The 26,261-nt window shown below is 45.8% G+C and overlaps 1 protein-coding gene across 1 annotated transcript; it reads right to left on the reverse strand.

Annotated features, from left to right (window-relative positions):
- Window positions 1-351: 351 nt before the first annotated feature.
- LOC118785692 (integrin alpha-V-like) lies at window positions 352-24,580 on the reverse strand. Its single transcript, XM_036540558.1, has 30 exons — window positions 23,876-24,580; window positions 23,339-23,466; window positions 19,437-19,528; window positions 19,158-19,272; window positions 18,117-18,178; window positions 17,691-17,736; window positions 16,059-16,181; window positions 15,718-15,762; window positions 15,082-15,125; window positions 14,936-14,992; window positions 13,099-13,151; window positions 11,604-11,809; window positions 10,995-11,186; window positions 10,667-10,712; window positions 10,050-10,157; window positions 8,442-8,497; window positions 7,849-8,003; window positions 7,226-7,363; window positions 6,645-6,712; window positions 6,402-6,549; window positions 5,559-5,651; window positions 4,823-4,902; window positions 3,949-4,029; window positions 3,456-3,561; window positions 2,915-3,073; window positions 2,320-2,448; window positions 1,064-1,177; window positions 839-946; window positions 631-753; window positions 352-503 (listed from the first exon to the last, which is right to left on the reverse strand). The coding sequence occupies exons 1-30, from the start codon at window positions 24,037-24,039 to the stop codon at window positions 405-407; spliced, it is 3,138 nt and encodes a 1,045-aa protein (XP_036396451.1). The 5' UTR covers window positions 24,040-24,580; the 3' UTR covers window positions 352-404.
- Window positions 24,581-26,261: the final 1,681 nt, after the last annotated feature.

Consider the following 26,261-nt stretch of genomic DNA (forward strand, 5'->3'; position numbering starts at 1 on the left):
GGTAACAGCAATGATCCTAAAATCAATTTTGTTTAAATCAGTGCACTAAGATGCATAGAGGTAAGCAGCAGGTAGGCGCACACACTAGGCCAGGACTGTAGGCCTCAGTAAGGCTTGAGTGATGTGGTACTTCAAAGCACTGGATCTTTAACTATCTGACTGTAACTCTGGTCCTTACTGCACTGTTTCACACGCAACAGTATTGTCCAAAATGAACTTTAAAGCAGCATAGCCTCGACTTGCTACACACTCTGAGCCGGAGATGCTGCATCAAACTCGCTCCAGTCTCAAAGAGAAAAAACGTACGAGCCCCTCTGTGCGTATTACTATACCACCCCCCCCGCCCCCCCCCGCACCTCAGAGCGGCAGCGAGGGGGACGAGATGGCGGCGCCCGCAGGAGCCGTCAGGCCTCCGTGTTCCCCTCTCCGTTCTCGTGTGGCTGCAGCTGCTCCTTCTCTATGCAGTCCTCCTGGGGGGGGCGCACGCGCTTGAAAAAGCCCATCTGGGGGGGGGGGGGGGGGTGGGATTGGGAGTGGAGAGCAAGCACACATCCTGTTAGACTCCGCAGCCTCCTTCCACCAGGGGGAGCCGGTGAGAATGCAGACCGCACGCAGGAGGGACGGGCTCACCTTGTACATAACGAAGATCAGCAGGGCCAGCAGTAGGAGTCCCGCCAGAACGGCCAGGGCGATGACCCACCCGGGAACGGGCTGCTTGGAGTCCGTCTTGACCCAGATCACGGCCGTGTTCACCTAGGATCAGGGCAGACAGTTACCATGGATTCCGTTTCAGTGTGTCTGTAATGCTAACGAGGCGTCTCGGGGGAAAGACGCTCACCACTGTGGAGTTGGCCGGGAGCTCTGACACCAGCTTTGTATAGGGCATTTCTATGACACTGAAGGAGGCCATGGACCTCACCATGTACGAGTGGTTCTGGCTCTCAGCCTGGGGAGAAACGGAGTGGGGTTAGGGACAGGTTTTCACGGATGAGCCTCCGAAACGTGGCTCTGTTAGCCTGCGAGGACGCAGCAGATGAGGTGTGTCAGCCGGGTCCAGCCTCACCGCCAGGAAGGTGGCCACGCCCAGCCTGGCGCGGATAAACAGGATGGCACTTTTGCCCCTCTCCAGACGCCCCACCTGGCACTTGATTTTCAGACACTCGGCTTTCACGCAGTCCTGGATACGAAAGGAAGACACACACACACACACACACACACACACACACACACACACACACACACACACACACAGACACACACACACAGACACAGACACACACACACACACACACACACACACACACACAGAGACACACAGACACACAGACACACAGACACACAGACACACATACACACATACACACACAGACACAGACACACAGACACAGACACACACACACACAGACATAGACACAGACACAGACACACACACACACACACACACATAGACACACACACACACACACACACACATAGACACAGACACACACACACACATAGACACAGACACACACACATAGACACAGACACACACACACACACACACACACACACACACACACACACACACACACACACACACACACACACACACACACATAGACACAGACACACACACACATGCCGTGACTCAGGGCTAATGGCAGGTCATGGACACACAGACACATGAGATCATTTCTTTCCGTCTACAGAGTCAGCATTACTTCATAAGAAAGGGCGTGGCTGCACTTACAGAGAAAACATACAGTACCGGTCAAGTTTGGACACACCTGTTTAAGATAATGGGAAACATGCATTCAAAGACATTTTGGTCTAAAGACTTATGCTTAAATACTTGAAATACTTAAATACTTAAAATTTGTTTCTTAGGCAATTATAAATAGTGAAAGTTTCAATTCTAAATTTCTTGGCTACGCTGAAGAATCTAAAACATAACATGATTTTGATTTGTTTTTTAACACTTTTTTGATCACTGCATAATTCCATTTGTATTATTGTAGTTTTGATGTCTTCACTGTCATACTAAAATGTGAAAAACAGTAAAAATAAAGACAAAGTAGATGTGTCCAAACTTTTGACTGGTGCTGTACTTATTAAACCTTTGACTACTCATAACATTGAGAAAGAAACAGAGACACACTGAAATCCAGCACTGCCAGGTTGTGTTGAAATCTGATACTTAACCTTTCCTAGATCTTCTAAAAAATCACAGTACTCCTTCCCTATGTTCTGTCCCTGTTGCTGCAGACTTTAACTGGCCTGCAGGACACCTTGCAGGCAGGGCTCAGTGCATCTGGGGGTCAGACTGAATGGGAATACCAGAGTCTCCAGGTCTCCCTCCAGCTGCTTCTGCTTCTCCTCCAGGTCCCGGCGGTGTACGTGACTGTGGCTTCGGCCATCCGTCCTGTCTCTCCTTACTGCCGTAGTATTCCTCACAGCTCTGGGATTCTGGGAAAGAGGAACATTGGGCCAGGCACCTACATTACCACACTGGATCATCTACGTGGTGTGGTGTAGGGTGCTCAGCAGTGTCACATCACTAGCTTTCTCTCCCTGTCTGTTCCATTGCAATGCATTACATTACTGTCATTTAGCAGATGCTCTTATCCACAGCGACTTCCACAGGTTACAGTTTTACACATTACCCACTTATACAGCCAGATATTCAACTGAGGCAACTCTGGGTTAAGCACCTTGCCCAGGGCTACAGTAGCAGTATCCCAGCGGGGAATTGAACCGGCAACCTTTTGTTTACGAGCGCTGCTTCTTACCACTACGCCACACTGCCGCCCACTCCTACGACACCGCTGTTGCGTTTGTATGGGTATGTGCAGATTGCATGTGTGACTAACGCACAGTAGCATTATTGTTAGCGGTTTATGCAATGAAAAGGAGAGCGCTGCTGAGGACGTACAGAGACGTTGAGCGGGTTGATCTCCACGTCCGTGCTGCACCTCATGGGCCCGTCCACCTCGTACTGGGTGATGTAGAGCAGGGAGCCGTTGCGGAACTTGTAGGGCCACTTGATGTCCAGGATGGCCTTGCTGAACGTGCTCGGACCGTTGTTTCGGAGCTGGAACGGAGACGGCGGGGGGTTATTCTGTGGCTGCCTGCGACGACGGGTCTCAGAACGAGCTGCACGGCTGTGTGATGCAGTGACAACAGACTGTGCACTCACACTCATTACATTACATTACTGGCATTTAGCAGACGCTCTTATCCAGAGCGACCTACATTGGCCACGGTTTTTCCACAATGTTATCCATTCATACAGCTGGATATTTACTGAGGCAATTGTGGGTTAAGTATCTTGCCCCAGGGTATGACAGCAGTGGCCCAACAGGGATTCAAACCAGCAACCTTTTGGTTATGAGTCTTGCTCCTTGACCGCTATGCTACACTGCTGCCGTCATCCGGCTGCACTGAGGTTCGGAAGGAGCGGGGTGAGAGCTGACCTCGTAGATGTGCTGCACCAGGGGGCCGATGTCGTCCTCCAGAACGGGGTTCTCTTTCGGCAGCCAGTTAGCGATGGGCAGGAAGACCTGGTCAGGAGCGGACACTCTGCACGGGGGAGAGAAAACAGTCACATGCGGATAACTCCACCAGTTCAACTTCAGGTCAGGCTCACACTGGATAATTGCCTGAGGTCAGCTTCAGGCCAGTTAGAGAAAGGAGAGTTATTACATATTACATTACTTGCATTTAGCAGACACTTTATCCAGAGCTGCTTACATCAATTACAGGTTTTTACAACGTTATCCATTAATACTACAACAGCAGTAACCCAGTAGGGAATCGAACCAGCAACCTTTCGGTTACGAGTCCTACTCCTTCACCGCTATGCTACACTGCCAGTGTAGCCTAAGATTAAATTCCCCTTGGGGATAAATGCTCATAGCTAATCGTCACAACATTCATACATTTACAAAGCTGCCTTTATGTACATACCCTCGAATCTCCACTTTGGCTAAAACTGCAAGCTGTGTGATGCTGGACACCAAACTGCTGGTATTATTAAACTGGTTGGAACTGCAAAAAATGAGAAAAATAGCAACAGATCACAGAAACAAAAGAAAGTTTAAAACAATTGTTAGGTGAATCTTCATCACTGTTCAGTTCTATGCTGTATGAAATTCTAACAGAGGGTGGCGCTATTGCACTGTAACGTGCTTCCAGCAGTTTGAACAATGGCAAGTCTCATTTGAAACTCCCCTTGGAAACTTCTCGTGTGTTAGAACACAGAGTACAACACATTTCAACTGTTCTCAGCAAAAAATGAAAGAAAACAAATGGCTTGGTTAGATTAACCTTTAGTTCTTGACAGAGCAGGGCACAATGCCACGTTCAAAGCCAACATCCCTTCAGATCTCTGCAGACGCAGACTAAAGGTTAATCTGAAGATTAAGCCCACCATCGCAAACAGAAACATTCAGTCTAGCCCTGTCTCTTACCTGTGGAATAGACTTTTAAAAGGTGGATTAGGTAAAGGCAACCTGAGATCTGGATTTGCCTGTTTGCCTGATTTTGGGCAACTGAACCTGGTGTTATGCCGTGGCATTTCCGATACCATGAACATTCCAAGTAGCAGATGCAAGTTTGGAGAAGCACTAATGGCTGAATGTTCACATTTTTTACAGAAAGTGTTCATAGCTAGTGTACCCCGTATTGACAGTAGCCAATTTACTACAGGAACCGTATTTATTTCTAAGCATGCCTTAATCACATACTTCCCACAAACAGAGCACACCAGGAGACATTCACTCCACAGCACACGAACCCCCTCTTGCGCCCCCACATCCCACACCCCCCCCTTTCTTTGTACCTCTGGATCTGCAGGTCGAACTTGACAGAAGTGTCCTGCTCAGACAGCTGGTGCACGCTGAAGCGCAGTCCGGCCAGCAGCTGGGAGACAGGAAGTGACACGTGAGGGCACTGTCTGCCACACAGGAAGTGGGAGAGGAGTCTGGGAGACAGAGCATATCCACCCTGTCTCCAGCTCTGCAGCTTGAGGAACCTTCTCTCCACTGCTCTCTTCTGTTTTCAAACCCCTCCCCAACTCCCTGCTCTTTCCCACTCTTCCTCTACCGCCATCATTTTTACTGCTGTCTGGCCTACATAACAACCCCACCCTCTGACCCTGTCTGTCTACTCCCTTTCTCATTGGCTCCTCACAGCACTCTCTCCCTTCTCTTCCCTTCTCCAACAGGAAACTGGCTGGGGAACAGTCTACAACTGGGCTGGGTCCTGCACTTAAAAATTATTTTTTTTTTTTTTTTTTGCACTGTTTCAGAACTGTGAAAATAGACAGTTGTCTGCAGATTAGCAGTGGTGCTAGTTTTAATGATTTCTTTGCGATTCAATTCGCAAAAGTGCTTCATTCATGTGTTGACATTCATCTTCCAGGTATCCCTTGTTTTCAGTACTGTAGCATTCTGTACAATCAGCCCCACAAAATCCCTCTCAGCAAGAGAAGGCAAAGAGAGCAAGATCCCTCTCTGTTTTTGAAGATACTGACATTTTTCCATTTCTCTGTGAATATGAAGGACACGCAGACTCACTTTAGTCCCCCCCTTCATGGGGTTCCCCAGGTCACACACCACCATGCGGGTCTGGTTCTCTCGCTTGTAAGCACAGGACAGTCTAGACAGCGTCTGTGAGAGAGAGACAGAGAGAGACGCAGAGCGGACATCAGCTGACCCGTCATCACACGGACCCGACTCTTTCTCACCCTCCAGCACAGCACCAGGAAACTAAACCCCGGCGCAAGACCACAGATTTATGACGTGGGAGTCACCCTGAGCCATAAAGTCCCGCCACTGACTGCAGGCGAATGCTACGCTCGAACCATCGGCGCATCTCCCTTTCCTGTGAGAAAATCCCATCCCCTTCCCTCCAAAAATAGAAACGACTCGGCTACTCCAGTCACTGACAATGCGCCATAATTTAAAAGTGTTTTCGAGGACAGCTGAAGTCATCTGAGGAAAATACACGATGTCTAGACCCTATCTGTCTCTGATCCAAAGCTGTTTCACCATGTCGTTTTCCATGTGAAACAAACAAAATAATTTTTCTCGGTATTACTGGATTCTGTTCTTCTGTTGTTAATGAAGGATGTAGCACTGTTGGCTGAACAGACCTTTCCCTCCACAGTGGAGCCACAGCATACTTCCTTCCAGCCTTTGCCAAGAGACTTAACCACCGTTTACATGCAGTTTAGACTTTTCTCACTTTGGTAATCTTATTGAGCTGCTAATGCTTTTTGGTTATTACGTAATAACGTCCTGTGTGCTTGTTTCAAAGTTGAACAAAGGGTTTTTGACTTCCAAAAAAAAGCCCTAAAATGTATCCTAAACCGAAGGCATGGTGGGGCGTTTTGGGGGAGTTTTGTCCCACCGTCTGACCTCGCTGTTGCGCACCACCCCGATGAAGTCGGCCTGGGGGGGCATAAGGACGTTGAGCTCGGCCTCGTAGGCGCCCTCCCCGCCATTCTCCGCCGTGACCTCCAGCGTCAGCGGGTTGTCGTCGCCGATGTAGATCTGCTTCTGGCTGCTGCTCGAGATCGGGGGAGACACACGCAGTGCCGTCAGCACCCTCACGGCGGCAGCAGCGAGCGGCCAGGTGGAGACAGGTAAACTTTCGCTCACCTCACGACGGACAGCTTCAGGTCAGGCTTGCAGATGTTGTCGTCCCCGCAGTCAAGCAAGATGTGGGCCTGAGAAACCAGCCAGCGTTCAGAGCATCTCAGCACAAATCCTTTCTGACTTTCTGTCTGAACCTCACACGGAGGTCTTTTCGCCAAACTAAGAGTGCTTTTATCCAAAAAAAAAAAACCTCAAAATCTGTTTTCATAGGTTCTTTAGCTCTGTGGCTTCATGGTTTAACTTAACTACTGCTTTTGAGATGTATGCAGCATCTTTAAATACTCAGTTGTCTTATATATCATATAAAGTACTTTTTCTTTAACATGCCTCTACACAATGTATTTTTAATTGTCCTTTAGCATTGCTTTTACCATATACTGACTAACAATAATTCAACAGCCCATAGTGGTGTTTGCAGTTGCCCCATGTGTTCTCAGTCCATAAAGAACCTGCTTCAGGCAGGAGGAAACACACAGCCCTCAGGCTCAGTTACAGTTCACATCCACAATCACTGAGCTTTGGGCTCAGATTCTGGCTGTGTGCTTCCCCTCCAGGCGGATCCAGGCTAGGGGCGTGCCTCCTACCTGCTTGGACACGTTGGCGGGGGTGAACTGGTCCAGGATGGGCAGCAGTCCGGTCCGATCAGCGGCGGTTTTGTAGTCCAAACTGTACCCCATAAAGATGGTGATGGGCGTGATCTTATCCCTGAACTCAGAGTCATCCTGCACAGCAAGGATCATGGTGAGTTCAGGTGTGGGGGATATTCCAACACCTTAACAAATAACACAGCTATTCAAATGCCTTTACAGATCAACACAGTTATTCAAACACCTTTACCAAATAACACAGATATTCAGACACCTTTACAAATCAACACCGCTATTCAAACGCCTCCATCAATCTGCACAGAATAGCCTCTATTCTACATACAGTCTCATAGACAGCCTTTTTACATAGACAGTCTACACAGCCTTTTTATTTCAAAGTAATACTTCTGAAAACTATATTATTTTATATACAGTACAGCAACAGAAATTGTGAAGTACAAAGAAGGGTGAAGTGATTAAAAGTAAGAACAACACTACAGCAGAAAACATGATTTTATTATTGATATAAGCTATGAATATAACTGACACACCATTTATCACGCAACATGCCTTGAACGCCCTTTAAGCTGTTAGGAAGAGCAGTTTCACGGGTCACTCACGATTAAGAAGGCCTCCAGCTCCTCGCAGGCCGGGCCCCTGTCGTTGCTGACCGTCATGTTCTTGGCATACTGAGACAGCCTGCTGTGCAGGAACAGAACTCTCTTTATCGCCCCCTTGTGTTTGAGCCTGTCCAGCACCAGCTCCACCTGGAAGTCTGCAGGACAGAGAGCCAGAGACAGGCGCCACCCATGACTGAGAAGAAAGGATTAACAAGCAAGGTGCACCCTCTCCTTTTAACTGTGCACTTTCACCACAACGCTATGCCACAATGGTCTTGTACTTGTGTAATTACACACGTACCTATTATGCACAGTGCACCTTGTTACACAGTAACTGCACCGAAAAACCTCAGCGCAAACACATGTATCTTTATAGTTATATATACTAACGCTAATACGGTTTTGGGGCCCAGCTGTTTTGACAGCCTGGAGAAAGGCTGTCGGCCTGGCCAGTACATCTGTGGAAGGCAAAATTCCATGAAGATATGCAATTGGCTGACCATTTTACACAAAACATTTCCTACCCACAGAGTTAGCCAAAAACTATCACTTATATTGGCAGCAAAGCTGAAACAATCAGAGCTTAAACTCACGCAGTGCTGAAGGAGCCCCCTTTCCACTGGCCTTCAGGCAGTACTTCACTTTAAAACTGACGGGAGAGGAGAAGCAGATCAGCGCGGTAGAAACATGACTGTAGATCAGCAGAAAATCTGCAGACATTTACATTTACATTTATTCATTTGGCAGACGCTTTTATCCAAAGCGACTTACATAGGTTACAGTTCTTTACAATGTTATCCGTTTATACAGCTGGATATTTACTGAGGCAATTGTCGGTTAAGTACCTTGCCCAAGGGTACAGCAGCAGCGGCCCAGCGGGGATAGAACCGGCAACCTTTCGGTTACGAGTCCTGCTCCTTAACCACTATGCTACACTGCCGCCTCATGTCCATATCAGAGGAGTTCAAGCAGACTTCAAACACCACACTGTAAAGCTTCCCTACTGCCGCAGGCAACACACAGTTTGATCCCCAGGACACACCCACTAATGACCGTAATTACAGCTACTGCTGTAAAAGACGTACCCTCAGCTGCATGGAGCACATCATGTGTGTCATGCCTTCTTATTGTTTGCAGTGCATGGGATTACGCAGTATGTCCGCAGGGACCTGCTGAATGGGTATGCTTTGACAGAGACCTAATGGAATGGCTGATCCCGTCCTGAGATGCGCAAACACATTTCTCATGTAAAGTGAGTGCCAGGCTTCATCTATTCCGGTCTACTAAAGTTTTGACATCTAAAACAACCACACACTGGCCCCCCCTCCTGGGCTCACATAAATCACATCGGCAGTGTTGTGACTGTTACAGCGTCAGAGCAGAGCCAAGAACTGCTCTTGCGCTTGCGTGCAGCTTTGTCCTGCTGCACAGCCCAATGCTTCCCTATCGGTCTGATCACTAAAGCATTTCATGCCGCCTGCAGGCAAGATGGCAGTGTCTGTGAGGCTCCATTGTGCAGCTGAAGTTCTGCTTTGTGTAACAGATTCAGGAGCAAATCTCAACTGGCATGTAAACTCTTAAAACGATCAGTCAGTCAGTCATTCACTAAACGATAACCGTTGATAAATCATTCCAGTTTTGTCAACGATAGCGAGAGATTTTTTTTTTTCCGTCTTTGCTAAAAATGAAACCCGTCCGTTTCTGGCCTCTGTTCTTGCTGCAGGGCGGGTCCAGACACAGAGGTGGGGACAACAGAAGAATGTCACCTCTACGAAACGACGAAAAGCAAACAGCAGCTCTGACTCACAAAGAGCAACAGCCTCCAAACAGATTGGCTTTGGTCGAATGGGCACAGGTATGCACACTGCCGTCAGTATGACTGTTAGTAGCCTGTCAGGCTCAGAGGGGGGGCAGAGCTGCAAACTGCCTTTGATCAATCTGAGCTAAAGATACTACCATGCACAGAGCAGATCCAAAAATACCATTTTAATGGTAGGGTTGTAAAACAGTAACATTTCATTCCATGGAGATTTTACTCCATTTTCTTTGGACATACAGCTTTTGTATAATGGAATAATGAGCAGGGGTCTTTGACTCTTACTGGTGAAAATATGTGTTTTTTTGAGAGTGAGTGGTTAAAACAGGCGGATCTGAGTGAGTCCTGAGAGAGACCTGAGCCCTGGATAGGCACGCTCTCTCACCAGGACACAGAGGAGGAGGTGCCAGGCAGAGCACAGCGCTTATCCTCCGGGTTCAGGATCTGGGGGCTGACGTCCAGGGTGGCGTTCACACTGATGACCGGCCGAGCCCTGGGGTCAGAACACAGCAGACAGGGGTCAACATCTGGCACCGCACAGGAGAGCGGGGGAAGCAAGGAGAACAGCTCCCTCCTTACACTGTATCTCTGTCTCATACTGTATCACTGTCTCACACTGTATCTCTGTCTCACACTGTATCTCTGTCTCACACTGTATCTCTGTCTCACACTGTATCTCTGTCTCACACTGTATCTCTGTCTCACACTGTATCTCTGTATCACTGTCTCACACTGTATCACTGTCTCACACTGTATCTCTGTCTCACACTGTATCTCTGTCTCACACTGTATCTCTGTCTCACTGCAGAGCCCGTATGAGATCAAAGGCTGGTTTGGCTCTCAAATGGGTCATGACTGCTTATACATCATAATATAATTATATTATTTTATGTCACTACCTGTTAAGCAGAAAAATTAAAATGGATAAAAAAATAAAATATCTCCAATGATAAAATCTATCTCCTGATTATGCTACTTGATAACAGCTAGACAGGTACGCACCTGTATAGAACAGCTTTGTCTGCTCCAAAAGCACCAACAATCAAGTCTGCAGGACAGAGCAGGAGAGGAAGGAAGACTCCATCATCATCATCATCATCCATTTCCAGTTCAGTACAACTCTCACTGTCCTGCTATTCAGACACAGTGGTGTTCAGTCCTCTTAAATACGACCAAGGTTTTGCCCATATTGTCCATACTGTAATCAAGTCACACGACAGACATTCTTATCCAGAGAGACGTGCAGGGCATTTAAGAGGGTCACACAAAAAGCACAAACACTGGCAGACCGTCTGAGTGTGTGTGAGTGTGTCCCGCAGTGCGGTGATACCTGGGTAGCCGTTGAGGTCGACGTCGGTGGCACCATGCATGGCGTAACCGAAGCTGGGGGGCATGGAGCTGGCAGCCCACTTCCCCTCCAGCACCTGGGACGCCGCCGGGTCGGGACCCGACGCCCTGCCGTTGTGGATGTACACCAGACCCCGGCGCTCCGGGCCTCCGTAGGGGGCTGCGATGGCGATGTCTGAAACAGAGCGGGGGTGGGGGGTCGGTCACCACATGCGGGTGGGGTCTCAGCCACTCCAAGAGGTCACATAGGTTACAGTTTTACATGTTATCTACTTATACAGCTCCATATTTACTGCGGCAATTTTGGGTTAGGTACCTCGCTCAAGGGTACAACGGCAGTGTCCCACTGGGGAATCTAAACGGCAACCTTTCAGTTACAAGCCCTGCTCCTTACCACTATGCTACACTGCCAACACCAGTTGTAACCTTAAATAGGATCAACTGTCAGCTCTGATAAAAAATGTCCATGGGCTAGTTATGGGCTAAAAATGACTGCCACACTGCTGCCCAGGTCAGGTAACAGGTGGCTGGAGGTGAGATGGGCGGGGTCAGCAGGGTGGGCGGGGTCAGCAGGGTCGACGTCCTGTCCTACCGTTGAAGCCGTCCATGTCTAAGTCTCCCAGCGGGGCAAGGGAGCTGCCGTAGCGGGAGTAGATCTCGGAGCCCGTCAGCCTCTGTGGGGGGTGGAAGGAGAACCCCCCCTTCCCCAGGTACACGTACACCTGGCCCACCTCCCGCAGCTTCCCGTCCGAGCCGCGATCCATGAAGAGAGGCGCGCCCACGAAGAGGTCGACCGCTCTGGGGCGGGGACACAGGGATGAAAACAGAGATATTCACACTGTTGGAGCACAGGGCAGGAGCAGAGATATTCACAACGCTGCAGTCAGGCCAGCGACGCCCGCAGGAAATCCTCTTATCTCTTCAATGAAGTCACATTTATCTACGCTTGCCTGAGATAAGGGACCGCTTTCGGTTCTGAAGCAGAATGCGCTTGCTTTATCAGATCGCGCAATCTCGCTGTTTACAGAAGCTGACTGGAGATCAGTTCCACTAAGATGTTCTAAGGGGCATATAGACCGAGTGGTTTCCAAGGAGACCACGTCAGCTTGCCACACCAGGTGTGGACTATGCTCACCTGGCCTGGTGCCAGGCCATCTCCACTGGCGGTCTGGTGGGGAACAATCTGGCTGCATGCAGTGAAAGGCATGATGGGTATTATGACACACACTGTCAAGATTTATTATATTTATCTGCTCATGTTCCAGCACATTAAGTGGTTTTGCCAGTTTGTTTTGATCAGCTGTTTACATTCTCAGGAGCTGACGTTGCCAAATATCATACCCAGTTCCTCTTTATGGACTGTAACTGAAACAGATGTATGTAATAAATGCCTGAAAATAAATGTCTGAACGTTCTTCTCAGATCTGTTTCATTCCTTTTGCATGTGTAAAACGTGATTAAAATACAGCACTCAGAACTGTCTTTTGTCTGCTTGCTGTTTGCTTCACTTCTTGTCCTCCCAAAGAATTTAAACAATGAGTGATGCTTCTGAATTCACATGAGAATTCATCATCTCTCCTATGAACTGAGTATTCACACGAACAGATCGAGCCAGACAGACAGAGTGCTGTACCACCAATGATGGGAAAAGTTCTTTTTTTTTTTTTTTTTCTTACTGCCAATAAATTAACAATAACAATTTCTACTACTGCCCCACTAAAACAGGGAAATGCCTTGTTAAAACCTCAAATAGATTAATACAAAGTTAGAAATGAAGTGGCAAGAATGTGACTGATAAAAAAAAAAAACACTTTTTTGGGGGAGTAGGGGGTGGTGGTGGGGGGTTTTGTGATTGCTTGCATCCAGACAGATCAGTACATTCTTTGCTGACCTTTGAGAATCTGTAAACAGCATTCATCGATTTCGGAAACCACTTACGCTCACTAAATCCAGGCATCACACGCAGCAAAAGCAAGCTGAAAGACGCCTATTGCTGACTGGTAACAATGAGACAGTTTTTCTTGCCTCGTCTTCTTTGCTTGTCCATTCAGGTGGTAGATAATAGCAACGTAAACACAATTACATACCCGTCATTATTGATGTCCACTGCTGCCACGGAATGGCCAAAATAAGCAGCCATCTGCCAGAGACACAGAGAGAAAAGGGGAATGAGCAATCCTGTCAGGTGACAGCATTCAAGCCCTGTACTGACATCACAACACTCCACACAGAGAGGACAAAAAAAAAAAAAAACAAGCCAGAGTTTCTGTTCAACCTCAAATTCTCTCAACTCCACGTCTCCACATCACAGAGCGTGCAATTACAGTCCAGTCCGGCCTCTGAATAATAACCACAATCCCACGCAGCCTACGGGATACCCACAATGCACTGCGGCGTATAGGATAAGCCCCGCTGCACTCAAGGGCCGGGGCCTGGCTGCTGTGTGGGTTTCCTCCGCAGCCTCACGGCCTCTCTGTTTACCGAGCGCTTATGAGAAAAACTCGGGCAACAATAACATTAACAAACAACATATCAATTACATAAGCATTCCTGCGCTCCCGCCCGGGGGCCACGCTTTGGAGATCTGTGCCGTGCCTCCCTGCCACCGCAGAGGGGTCAGGGAATGAAACGTTGCAACTTTACGAGCCATTAAAACGACTGTGTCTTTGTTGATTGAGAGGGAATGTACTGTAAGCTTCAGGTCAGCACGTTGCCTGATACCAGATTAAGTATGGACACACAGACACAAGCTTTGAAGAGCGTGAACCCTGACCCTTTTATAGTCTGTCAATGGCTGGCCATTAACTCGCACAGAGAACACAGACCTCTGTCTCTCTCTGTGTGTGTTCTGATAGAGAGGGGCAGCGTGAGCTGAGTCAAACAGTGTGTCTACAACGACAAAGAAAGCTTCTGATATTTATTAACTGTACAGCCAGTAGATCTGTAAAACTCTACTCTCTATTTAGATTTAGACTCTGTTCAGATTATTTCTCTATTTCACACTTGAATCTAAAACGGTAACCTCTGTAAATCGCTCTGGATAAGAGCATCTGACAAATTACAGTAGTGTAATGTGATATACTCTACTCATTTCAACGCTAAGACTGAATGACATTCTTCAAGCCTTTGAAGAAGAACTTCAACTATATTTTACTGTCAGTAAGTTCAATTAGCATGGCATTTTTAGAGCCTTCTCTTTATATAGGAGCTACGATCACTGGTACAGAATCTAACTGTCCTGTCAGGGGTGACCTGGAGTGACCTCATGACCTCACAGAAAGCAGATAAAGATCAGCTCAGATTCCATCTAGTAAACAGAAAGGATGTGAAAGATCACTGAACATTCTGTGATGATCACAGTATAGGAAATGTAACCATGCTCTGACTACAGCCCCCACCCAAGTCAGTTACATTGAGGAACATGGGGAAGGATGATGTATAGGGATTTTTCCTCCAGAGGCAACAATCATGTGAACAACAGAAATGTTTACAGGGTGTCTGAACACAGCTTACTCCCGATGGCATGGCCTTCCCTCTCTGGTGTTTGTAACTCCCTTCCCACTCATATACTACTGTCACCGGGCCCTGATTGGCTGAGGGAGCTGACCCCACCCCTTTTCCTCCTTCTCCCCTCCCACTACCATGACACACTAACAAAGACAAACCTGTGAATCTGCTCCAGATGCAGATTCCGGACACTAGTTCATGGTGTGAGAAGTAAATACCAAATGTAACAGAGTCCTGACTGCAGGGACACTTCTGCTCATATCTGTGATGTGTCACTTTACACATGAAGAGCAAACAGAAAATCTGATTGGACACAACAAGAACATCATTAAAAGGACAGACAGGTAAAAAAAACGGCCAATCACAACATCAGAAAGCCGAGCCTTGACTCCAGACAAAACTCCTTCTGCAGTTTACCTGCATTCCGGTGAAATTGACCATGGACTCCATGTTCTTTCCGTTGAAAATGTTCACCTGTTCAACCATAAGCAGATATTAAACAAGCTACTTCCTTAACAAGATGTACAGCGTGCTTCTTTATCTAAAGGGCACGGAATTCTTACATAACCAAGGGCTTTCTGTCCTCTTGGAACCCCTGTGATATAATCTGTGGAAAGAAGCGAGGAGGATTACATGCTAGAAATTGTTCTGTGACAGCATTTGAAATATTATCATGACTCCCATCTTGCCCCACCAGTGTCTAATATATCTGTATCTAAGTAAAGGATAAAACTGAAGGAAAATAAAGTTTTAATGTCAAAGGACTATTACGACATGGTTTTATAATGCTAGGCACCTGTGTTGAGGTTGACCTGGAGAGGAATAATACATCTTCCCGTCCTGATTCAGTGCATTGAATTCAGCATGAAGAGCTAACAGACAGGGGGGGTCCACTTTCTCCCATAAGAAAGCAGGGTATCTGAATGACCAAGGGCATTGCTGTCTAACTGGAGCTAACTATTAGAAGTTTCTGTCTCCCAAAAGTGTATTTGTATCTACAATTCAACCGCATAAGGCAAAGAACAAACACTCAAGTAGAGGCAAACTGCTCTATGTCACTGTAGAGTACAGATGGTTTTTTTTTTCCTGTCTAGACCTACAACAGTAGCAATATGGCCTAAATTGAAAAGCTTAAACAGTGGATTGGGGACAGAGGGATTCACAAGGAAACACCATGTGGACCATAGACCAGGTCTCACCGTCATCTCCGTCTCCATTGAAGTCCCCCACAGTCACAGAGTAACCTGCCAGGTGGGATGAAACAGGTAAGAGTATTAAGGTAGAGAGGAGGTGAGAATGTAGCAGCACTGAAGGTGGATCCTCTGTATGTTCATGAATTACAGTCTGCTGCAGACTGCTGCTGTGTACAGTTGGGCGTGTACGCAAAATTATCGACTACATAAATCCCCTAATCCAACTAATCGTTCCTAATGATAGCCCAGGGTGCTATTTCACAGGGACAGGAAATAAAATGTGTAAACAGAAGTTTGGAACACGCCACCGAAAGGGAAAAATGCAGAGCTAAACAGAAAGACCGTACCCAAATAGCTGTCATCAAACTGAGCGCTGGCTGGCTTGGTGGACAGCTGGTTGCCATAAGGGGTGTAGAATTTTTTATTGTACCGGCTGATAATTTCAGAAATGTCATCGGAGATCAGTTGTCCTGGTGAGAGAATAAGGAAGCAATTTCAGGCTTAAGAAGTCTACATTAGAATCACGAAGCAATCATCACGAGAACAACTCTTAGAAAACTCCTCTAATTGATCTTACAATGCCAGTCATTTTCTGAATGAGGGGAGACCTGTCAGGAGATGGATTTTTTTTCTGTGGGCTTACTTGAGTTCAATCCTAAATCTTTGTTAAGGGTTAAAGTGTTTCTCATATTGCTGGGTGGACGTCTGTAGCTTTAGTATCTTTCCTGCTTGTTCTAAAACTGAGCAAAAAAGGTCACACAAACTACACTGTAAGCAGCCCTCTCATGAGTAGGTATAATTATACTGGTACTACAGCAATGCAGAGCAGCATAAAAACAAACATGCACACACTCCTTGTCATTTACTTCCTGCTCTTGCTGTTGCTGCTGCCAAAATAGCACAGGGCCCACTGTCAGCTCCTGGGAGGTGCCTGCTGTCGAAGGGCAATCAGACTCCAAAAAGATCCTCTGGATTACCCTCCAAACTGTGCCAGTTTGGTGTGATCCATGTCCAGGACCATTTTTGAACAGTCCACTTACTGAGAAAAAAACAACCTGACCCATCTCTGGAGTGTTCAAGAGGGACTTGCATGAAAACCCTGTGGTCACTTACAGTAGAAAATGCTTTTTGAAAGGAAAAAAAAAAAAAAAAACCAAACCTAGCTACTACCAAATGAACTATGAATTGCACGGTACAAGCTATAAATGATTGACATTTTATTACTGAAAGGATAATGCCATGTTTTACTAATGCTTTCCGCTAATTATTATTAATACCGGGATCCTGGGATCCTGGCGGTGGCTAACCACAGTGCACTGTGGGGATTTACTGTGGTGAAGTGTATCTTTCCTAGCAAACGCCCACCCACGACGATGGCCCCCCTGGCCACCTGCCCAGCTATAATCTCCTCAGAACCTCCATCGCATTCTTTGTCTTGGGGTTCAATTCAAAATAGAAAAAAAAAGAAAAAAAAAAAAAAACGTAACACCAGCAAGAATCATGGAAGCGAAGCTCCAGTTTCAGAGAGAATAGGGTGCTTCTTAAATACCGTTCTTTGTGAACTTACAGCCCCCTAACAACACACAACAGACACGACATCGCCCTCTCTCTCTGTCTGTCCGAGCTCTTCTCTCTGCTGCCAGGTCTGGGTGTAAGGTGTCCTCATGGCGGAGCCAGAAGCTGAGCTTGAAAATGTTCTGACGCTGTCAGCTAACTACCGCAGTACTACGCACAGCCTCACAGCACTAGACTGAGCTAATGTCCGCACTGTAAGACATGTGTACATGTCTCAGACTGAATTTTACCCTCAGTGGAATTACATTATCTTAACCAGGAACAGCACAGTCTTTCTCAGACTCCCTGTATAGCAGGTTTCTCTGTAACATGTCCAAATAAAATAAAGTACATTCATTTGCTGTTGTACAATAAAGGTAATCAAATATCAAACTTTATACAGTTTTAGTTATTACATTTATTACCTTGCCAATAAAAGCTTCCAGGGCCTCCAACCACAACTCTGTTATTCTGTTTGAGGAAAGAAAAAAATCTTTGGATTTTCCTTGCAACAGGTTGATACAGTTGATAGGTAATTAGCACAGATGTGATCCTCTACATTGAGTTTATACATTACACTGCATTACATTCATTTAGCAGACTCTCTTATCCAGAGCAACTTCCAGCACAATAGAACATAAGTGTATCCATTCAGGCTAAATGAACAACAGTGTCAGACCAGGCTAACAGCACTCTCACACCAGTGAGTATGAGCACAACGCCATTCAAACCCTGCCCGAGGTTAACTTAAACTTGAACTTTTCGTAGATCACAAAAAGTCCTACCGATCAGTACCAGTATGCATGTGGTAAGCGGGGATATGGCTTTTAGTGTATGAAAGTAACCCTTACTTTCACAAAGTCAGCGCTGAATCCTGCCTGGCAGAAGCCTTGTCCTTCCGGAGTGTTTGAAGCTGGAACAGAGGAAAGCATAGACATGGATGGACACGTACACACACAAACACACACACACACACACACACACACACACACACACACACACACACACACACACACACACACACACACACACACACACAAACACACAAACACACACACACACACACACACACGCACACACACACACACACACACACACACACATACACACATACACACATACACACACACACACAAACACACACACAGACACACACACAGACACACACACACACACACACACACACACACACAGACAGATGACAACAGGATTACATCATAGGAGCAATCCTCTAATCTCACAAAAAGCAAAATTAAAACTAAACAGTAGAGAGAAGGATGCAGACAGTCTGCAAACATGCATCATCATTTCCATGTGTACACTCGTCCCTTGATAAATACCTCTTACTGACATACTACACTTGTGACTAGCCTCTGTATGTGTGTGAAGTGACTATCTCAGCTCTGTCCTATTTCGCATACTGTATCTTAAGAATGAGATCAAGTAATCAAAATGAGGTACCTGTAAAATGTCAGAAGGTTCCTGATCTCACCGTTATTACTCAGTGTAATTAGCGATGTGTAAATTCAAAAAGGTAGCTATGTCAGCGGTCACTATAGCTGGCACTACAGGAAGTTAATGAGATGAGGAAGCTGCCCTTGAGTTAGCTATTCAAGCCCTTTACAACAGCTAGCAAGGACATATTAACAACAAAGCAATTCCATGCTTCACATGAGGTGTGTAGGTGTGTGTGTGTGTGTGTGTGTGCGTGTGCGTGTGCGTGTGCGAGAGAGAGAGAGAGAGAGAGAGAGAGAGCGTGTGTGTGTGTCTGAGAGTGTGTGCGAGCGTGTGCGAGCGTGTGCGAGCGTGTGCGAGCGTGTGTGAGCGTGTGTCTGTGAGCGTGTGCGAGCGTTCAGCCTGGAGTTTCTTATTCCGACTCTTATCCCACACACCTGTCCGACAGGGAGAGTATTCCACTACATCTCCTCCTTTCTTCAGAAAGCAGGTTCCCACAGGTTCCCTCTCTGTGAACGTGAACGTACTCCACTGGTAAAGCGGAGCACATGCCTGATTTAAAAAAAATAAATAAATAACCATTAGACTGCCACAATGAACCAGTCGATACTCAGCAGACAGAAGCAGAGAGATGACATTTGACTGGTAATGTTGTGAATCGGTACTTGAGGTCAGTGTCTCCGGTCCCGTTGAGAAAGCTCAGAGAGAGGCCTCACCAGTATGTGTTCACCATCTGAACGCACTGTGGCCCCAAACCACTGCTTGGACTTAAACTCCATCTGCTCCCCTTTCGGGTCGGTCCGCTCATCTGTTTGTAAAAGAAACAGATGTAATCTAACAGAGACATCAACCTCAGACAGGCAGACCTCACAGACATACTCACAGCCTTTTCAACTGATGGAAAACTATATTGTTGAGAGCTGATGCAACAGATTCTATACAGTGAAGCCTGTGGGTAGCCATCCACCCACAAAGCTTTTAAGTTTTAGAGATACCACCTATTGAAAGATGGGGGAGGAAATGTCACTTGGAACAATGGAAATAGTACTATCTGTAAAATCTAAACTCTTTAAACTCTTTAAACTCTTGCAGGTATGATATTAAACTGTGTTAGCAGCGCTAATTACAGAGTAGCATCGCTGTTTAATTTCAGAGATGTGACAAATTCTATGACCAGAGGATGATGCAGTTAATTAGAGTCAACAATTATGGCAGTATGGTAAAAATACAGACGGTATGGTAAATGCCTTAGTAATGCTTTGCAAAAAATGTTTTTTAGTGTGATGTGTTCAGACTGTGTCATTACAGCGCAGCAAATTTCAGGGACAGACCTCTAAATGACTTATTTAGTGACGTTGCTCTGTACATTAGCCTCTACCAACCATGGTTTTTCCCGCTCAGATGAAGATGCAATCCTGTAAGTGCCTAATCTCATAATCCAATCAATCCCACCGTAGCAATTCTCTGACTACATGCTGATCCCCACATGGTCTTAAGAAGACTTTCAAACTGCAGCCCCAGGCTTGTTTTATGTGCCTTGTTCACCACACAAGAACTGCTCAGAATTACTTCTACAGACCTGTTTGGATATTTTCTACTGACAGCAGGGCCAATAAAAGAGGGCAACAGAGCTAGAGCTTCAGAGCTAGACAGTTTTCAAAGCCACCATAAATAAAGACATGTGTCATAAAGCCTCTCCCTCTTCTTGTCTAGACAAACTGTGCTGTGTGTTCACACTGTTAACTCACCTGTGCTACAGTGAGACACATCTCTCCCAGGAGAGCAACAGTTTGCCATCAGTAACATTTACAGCACAGTAACCTCCTCCAGTTCTGTTCCAGTGGCCAAGAATAGCAGATTGTTTCATCAATTCACTAAAAGTCCATGTTCAGGACTCTACGTTGAATAGGGATGGGCTAAATATTAGGTGTGCCCTCTATAGGTGCTTTTCAAAGGGGCCTGACATCCAACAGCCTACCTCTGTTCTTGTCATACCTCATCTTCTACAATGTCACTTCCTCTCTCATTCTCAGCTCAGTTTACATGCTGCCACATAGGGAAAATGACATTTCCAAACAGGTCATTACTAAACCGAACTGATGAAAATATTATTCAGTAAATGCAAGAGGTGACCGGGTATATCATACTGTTCCAGTGTCAGAGGTAGGTCAGATATGCGTCAGTGATACTGTGTGTGAATTGGGGGCACCAAGCTTGTATGTTCATGTCTGCAGAGAACACCACTTCCAACATTTTTTGGCATAATCTTCACCCCCTAAGGCAAGCTGCTGGCTACTCCTGTCTGGCCTTGGCTAGCCTGAACAGCTGTTAGGTGATGCTATTTACTTCAAGGGAGAGTACACCTGCAGAGATCCATGCCTAGTCAAATAACACCCTCTGGCTCATTTACACTTGAAAACTGTACATGAGGTAGAGGTAGTGAAGCATTTTCAGTTTCTTCTTGCCCACCTACATACGCTGCATGCAAATGGGCACTGGACAAACAGACAGAACGGCCCTGTAACCTGGACAGGCCAATCAGATTGCAGTTATTACCCCACAAACAGAGGAATTACACCGGATAAGGAGCCAACTTCGCGCGCGCTCAGTAATTACAGCGTTTCCCCTCTGCTCCCTCGCTTACTGTAATCCGGTGCCCCCCCCCCCCCCCGTGTGGGCCCCGGGGGCCGGCCGGGACAAAGGCCCCCATTGTGGGGAGACTCGGTCACTCACCGCGACCTCGTAAGGTGCTGCAGCGGGAACACCGCGAACCCCACGGCCGTGACGCGGGCCTCTCACACCCCACCGGAAACAAGCAAGACCAAAAAAGGATTTGTGATTAAAGAAAAAAAAAATCCACCGATGACAAGCACAGCAGTGCACTTTCGGCTGGTCTTCTTCACCTCACGCACTAGTAAACCACCAGACATGGAAGTGACTACTTCCTTTTTCTATTTAGCGCTGTCCAGGATCACTCAGACGGAGGGCAGCTGGAACTGAAACCACATCCAGTCACATCCAGAATATTACTTAAATGACTACTCGGTATTTCTTAGATATCAGTATTGTCTTAAATGAGAAACCGATGCTTTCAGGTCTGGTTATTAATGTATAAATCTTTTTTTTTTTTCTAGGACAGACAACACTACACACGAAAAAGTTAAAATGGTCCTCAGCGGAGCGGAGTTTAAGTATGAACGAACAGCCCTTCCTTAGAAAAGAGCAGAACACACCTGCTGATTTGTTTGGAAGTTCAAAAAATTTTTTAAATTTCAAAAATTAGTATATTGGGCTTCCTTATAAGCTAAACATACAAGCAAAATATCAAGTGACCTATCTGTACAGTACAGAAGTGGTATAGGTGCTGATGAAACAGCTGCAGAAGAGCTGGATTTGGTTTTCGTGACAGCTCTGAGCACTGTAAGACAGGCCACATGCAGGCATTTGCGGTGGATTCCTCTGAGGATCATGGTTTGGCTCGTGTCATTTCAGCTAAGTTGGGTCAATCTCTGACGGCCACAGAATGCCAATGAGGGCAGGGACAAAAAGCCCAGGCCTGTTTTTCCTCTCAGATAACAACAATGCTCAGCTGAATGAATGCTTACATTGAAGGGGATTTGTATCTCTTTGCTCTGTCCATAGAAGACTCACAGAGGGGAGCTGTCCTCATTAAATATTGGACGGCAAGATCTTCACAAACACAAAACGACAGCACACCCCTGTAAAATACTGAATGATATGCTTGGATTTTTGTGTGCGCTCTGTGCACAGAGGAGTAACATACAGAAGGTAAATTAATCTGAACCTTGATACCAGGGGAAAAAAAAGCTTACAAAATCAAGTCTATTGACGCAAAACAGAATTAAAATTAGCACATCATTCAGACGTTTTGAGAAATCTGTTATTAGTGCGTAAGGGGAAAAACACGTGTCGTGACATTTACCGTCTCATCAAACCACAAGGTTGTGAAAAAGCATGACCTTTCAGATCCCCCCAATCTGCAGGATGTCAACAGAAACACGCAGTCTATTCTTACTATAATGAAAATCCCCTACTATATCTAACTGCTCTGGCATAAGTACAGCAGCGTAACATCACCTATGTGTCTGAATCTGTACGTTGTGTGTCTGTACGTTCAAGCATGATTTCAGACAGGCGCACAATGTCCCTCCTCACTGTTCTGCTACGCTTCACGCAGACTGAAAACATTTGGAACAGAAGCGATATGCAGGATTTTTCATACCGTGTAACTTGTTTCAAGCAAAAGCTACTCTTACAAACCCAGCACGTCTAAACCACTTTTACAGTGTTTGCTCAATTCTAACCCTGGGCTAAACATTTTTTTCTGTCGTTTTGTAAGACACAATTCGTTAGAGTCCGTACATTGTTGTTCAGTTAAAACAGAAAACTGAAAATCCTTCTTTTCAACTCCACATGACTCTGCATCCCTCCGTCCAAACGCGATAATCCAGCATTGAAATGTTTTTTTAGTGGTTTGCTTGTTTTCCCCCACAAACACAAATAATTAGCTGCCACTGAAAATAATCGTGACTGGAGGGCATGCTGGCAAATTCTACCTGTACTGACAGCGGTTACACGGGATACCACCCGGTCTCACCTGTGTTATCAAACTGTATCTGCCGGCAGCCCGAGCTGCTTCGCCAGGGGCAGCTGTACACCGCTCCCGACTCCAGGACCGCCGACACCGACGTGTTGGCTCTGGGAGCGCCTATTAGGATGTTTGATCTAGGGATGCAATAAATATAATCAAAATAAGTCACTTTGCCTATTCAAGATAACATCAAGCATGAAGTGCCACTTCATCAACCAAAGGCGCCTGTTATATCGCTGACATTTAAAAGAAAATATCCCGTATATTTTTTTTCTCAAGATTCCATTATGCTACAACAGTGAAAAAATTATGGCGTGTCCAGTTAACACCTTTACTGAAACTGACACCAGTGTTGGAGAAATATGGCTGTGTTACATTGTTCGCTGTAATTCTGCGGAGTAAATGGTGCAAATATCCTCTCCTCTTCCCCAAAGACCACTCTGCGAGAGCATGATTTACTTCGCGCTGAATTCAGCTGTAACTCTCTAGATGGCTAATTGGTATGCTAGTGAACATTAAGTAAACATTAAATACATTACTCACTCTATGTCATCGGGTTTGAAAAAATCCACTGAAAATCCAAAATAACTCCCTCCTGGGCCAGAGTAAACGGATGGCTTGTCGATATCCAAATTGAAAAAAAGTCCGCAATTCACGCACGACGAGATAAGAGTCAGTACTGAGAAAAGTTTGCGACGTTTCTCCATGCTGGAAGACAGATAAGCGCAGACTTCGGATAGCGTCGCAGCACAGCGTTGATGTTGACAATGCCGCTAAAAACGCAGTGAGCAGTAGTTATGAAGCAGTCCAGTCACTATGCCTGCTTGCGAGCGTATTTACTGACCCACGATAATTTCACACTCCCAGACCATGGATGCATAACTCCGCCAGGATGACACACAGCAAACAGCCATTTTAGCTGGCCACTTCTATAGTATCACATACTTGCAATTAATAAACGAAATGCTCTCCTCTGAGCTTCTTAAATCATCTGAAAATCTTTACGGACTGAGGCTATATTGAGCTCAATGAGAAGACGCAGGAAAATTGCAAATCTTGTTAGCTAACCCCATTACAGGAAGTAAGACAGATTCTAAACCTCAAACCAAACACAAACTTCCGCAATCCATTTTTATCAATGGAAAACTAGCCGACGCGGAATTACTCGGGATGTTTCTGAGCTCGAAATAATTTAGGATCTAGCTACATACAGTAGGTCAACAGATATGACAGCAGGAACGATGCGGACGAGAGAACATAACTGTATATAAAAGTGAAAATAGAGTCGACAGTTTTTTTCTCCGCAGAATTCCCCGTTCGACATGTTCGGGAACAGCTCCACCGTCTGTCAGTTCGTTTCGGTGGGAATGTAGTGACCATTTTAGTGAAATCTGATGCAAAAGTATATTTTGGATTGAAGTAGCACGAACTATACGACAATGTGTTTCTGCTTTATTTGCATGCAGTTTATCGGTGAGGGTCAGGCATTAATTATCTATATATACTGCATAGGCAAGGAAGAAGAGTACTTTAACTTTCTCTGACTCAGAAGCTTCTGGGTCTTTGTCATTTATGAAATAAGACCCATAAGGCAAACGAAAAAATTAAATTAAGTGATTTTAAGAACCCATTGCGAACCCATATAGGGCAGTCATTTAACGCTGGTTCAGATTGGTTGGCAAACGATTGGTTAGCTGCAGCTTTACTCGAAAAAATGTATATTTCAAAAAGTATACCCATTGTACACCAATAATACCCGTTCGCTATTGCTAACTACTGGACATTACAGTACCAGTTTCACCCCAGACAAACTTTAACCGAGGGAGTGACAACCCCAGCGTCTTAACAATTTCAAATTTTGTAATTAAAGCAGGAGACAATACGGTCAGTCTGTCACTCGGCACTACACGGCGTAGGCTGTTATGAAGTTTGTTCAGAAGAATGTTAGATGTAGGCTACATCCCATGGGTATTTTTGTGTACGTGTAGCGCAGATTTAGCACCGAAAGGAAACGTGGATTGCCTGTTTTGCTTGGAGCGGAAAAGACGATCTCAATCCCAAAACCTCCCTTTGACTCCCTTTCTTTTCGAAGAAGAGTTCAGTAATTCACACGGAGGACCATCTTTAAATACCAAACTAATCCAGGCCACTAATCAAAGCTTATAAAAGTACAACTGAATACATACATAAACATATTTCATATTACATGGTCTTGAGTCATACAGTACTTTATGCGATCGTCCGAATGGCCCATATCTGTGACCGTTTCATATAACGCACTTTTGGATATCTTTCATTGTAGTTTCAAACACAAAGTAAACACGGGGAAAAGTCTACTCTAAGTAACACAGAAAATTCTCTTTTCTTTCTTAAAATGGCAGTTTAAAAAGGACTCATTTCTTTTGTTCTGTTTTTAACTCTCAGTCCCTTCGCTTACAAACTGGATGTGGCAATGAAAAGCCTTCTGCATTTCATGACAATAAGCAGCAGAGACAATTCAAACGTAAAACCGGAGCTCTTTTGCGCTTTAGCCGGAAAACAATTGTTCTTTTGTGTCTGCTGCTGAAAAGTCTTGCATGTGGTCACTAGGGTTTTCATCATGTGACACAGCAAGCATCTGAATAATTGCATTTGTGTCAAACTGAACGGTACAAACGATACAGCATAAAACAGGCTTTGGATGAGAGTGGGGGGGCCAGATCACTATTTATGTGGACACTCCATGCTATCAAATAGTACCAGCCACAGCGTGTGTAACCCAGGGAGGCAACAGCTGGAAAACATTAATGCTCTCCTGAGATCAGGGACATTCCAGCAATGTAAGCGAATCTCCTGGTCGTGTCAGTGCAACGGTTAAGTTTTTGATCCACCTTTAATCTGGGGGTGCCAAAATTAGACCCCCCTATAGGACCCAACAGTTGTTCCAGGC

Source organism: Megalops cyprinoides, chromosome 11 (genome assembly GCF_013368585.1).
Source record: "Megalops cyprinoides isolate fMegCyp1 chromosome 11, fMegCyp1.pri, whole genome shotgun sequence".
Taxonomy (NCBI): domain Eukaryota; kingdom Metazoa; phylum Chordata; class Actinopteri; order Elopiformes; family Megalopidae; genus Megalops; species Megalops cyprinoides.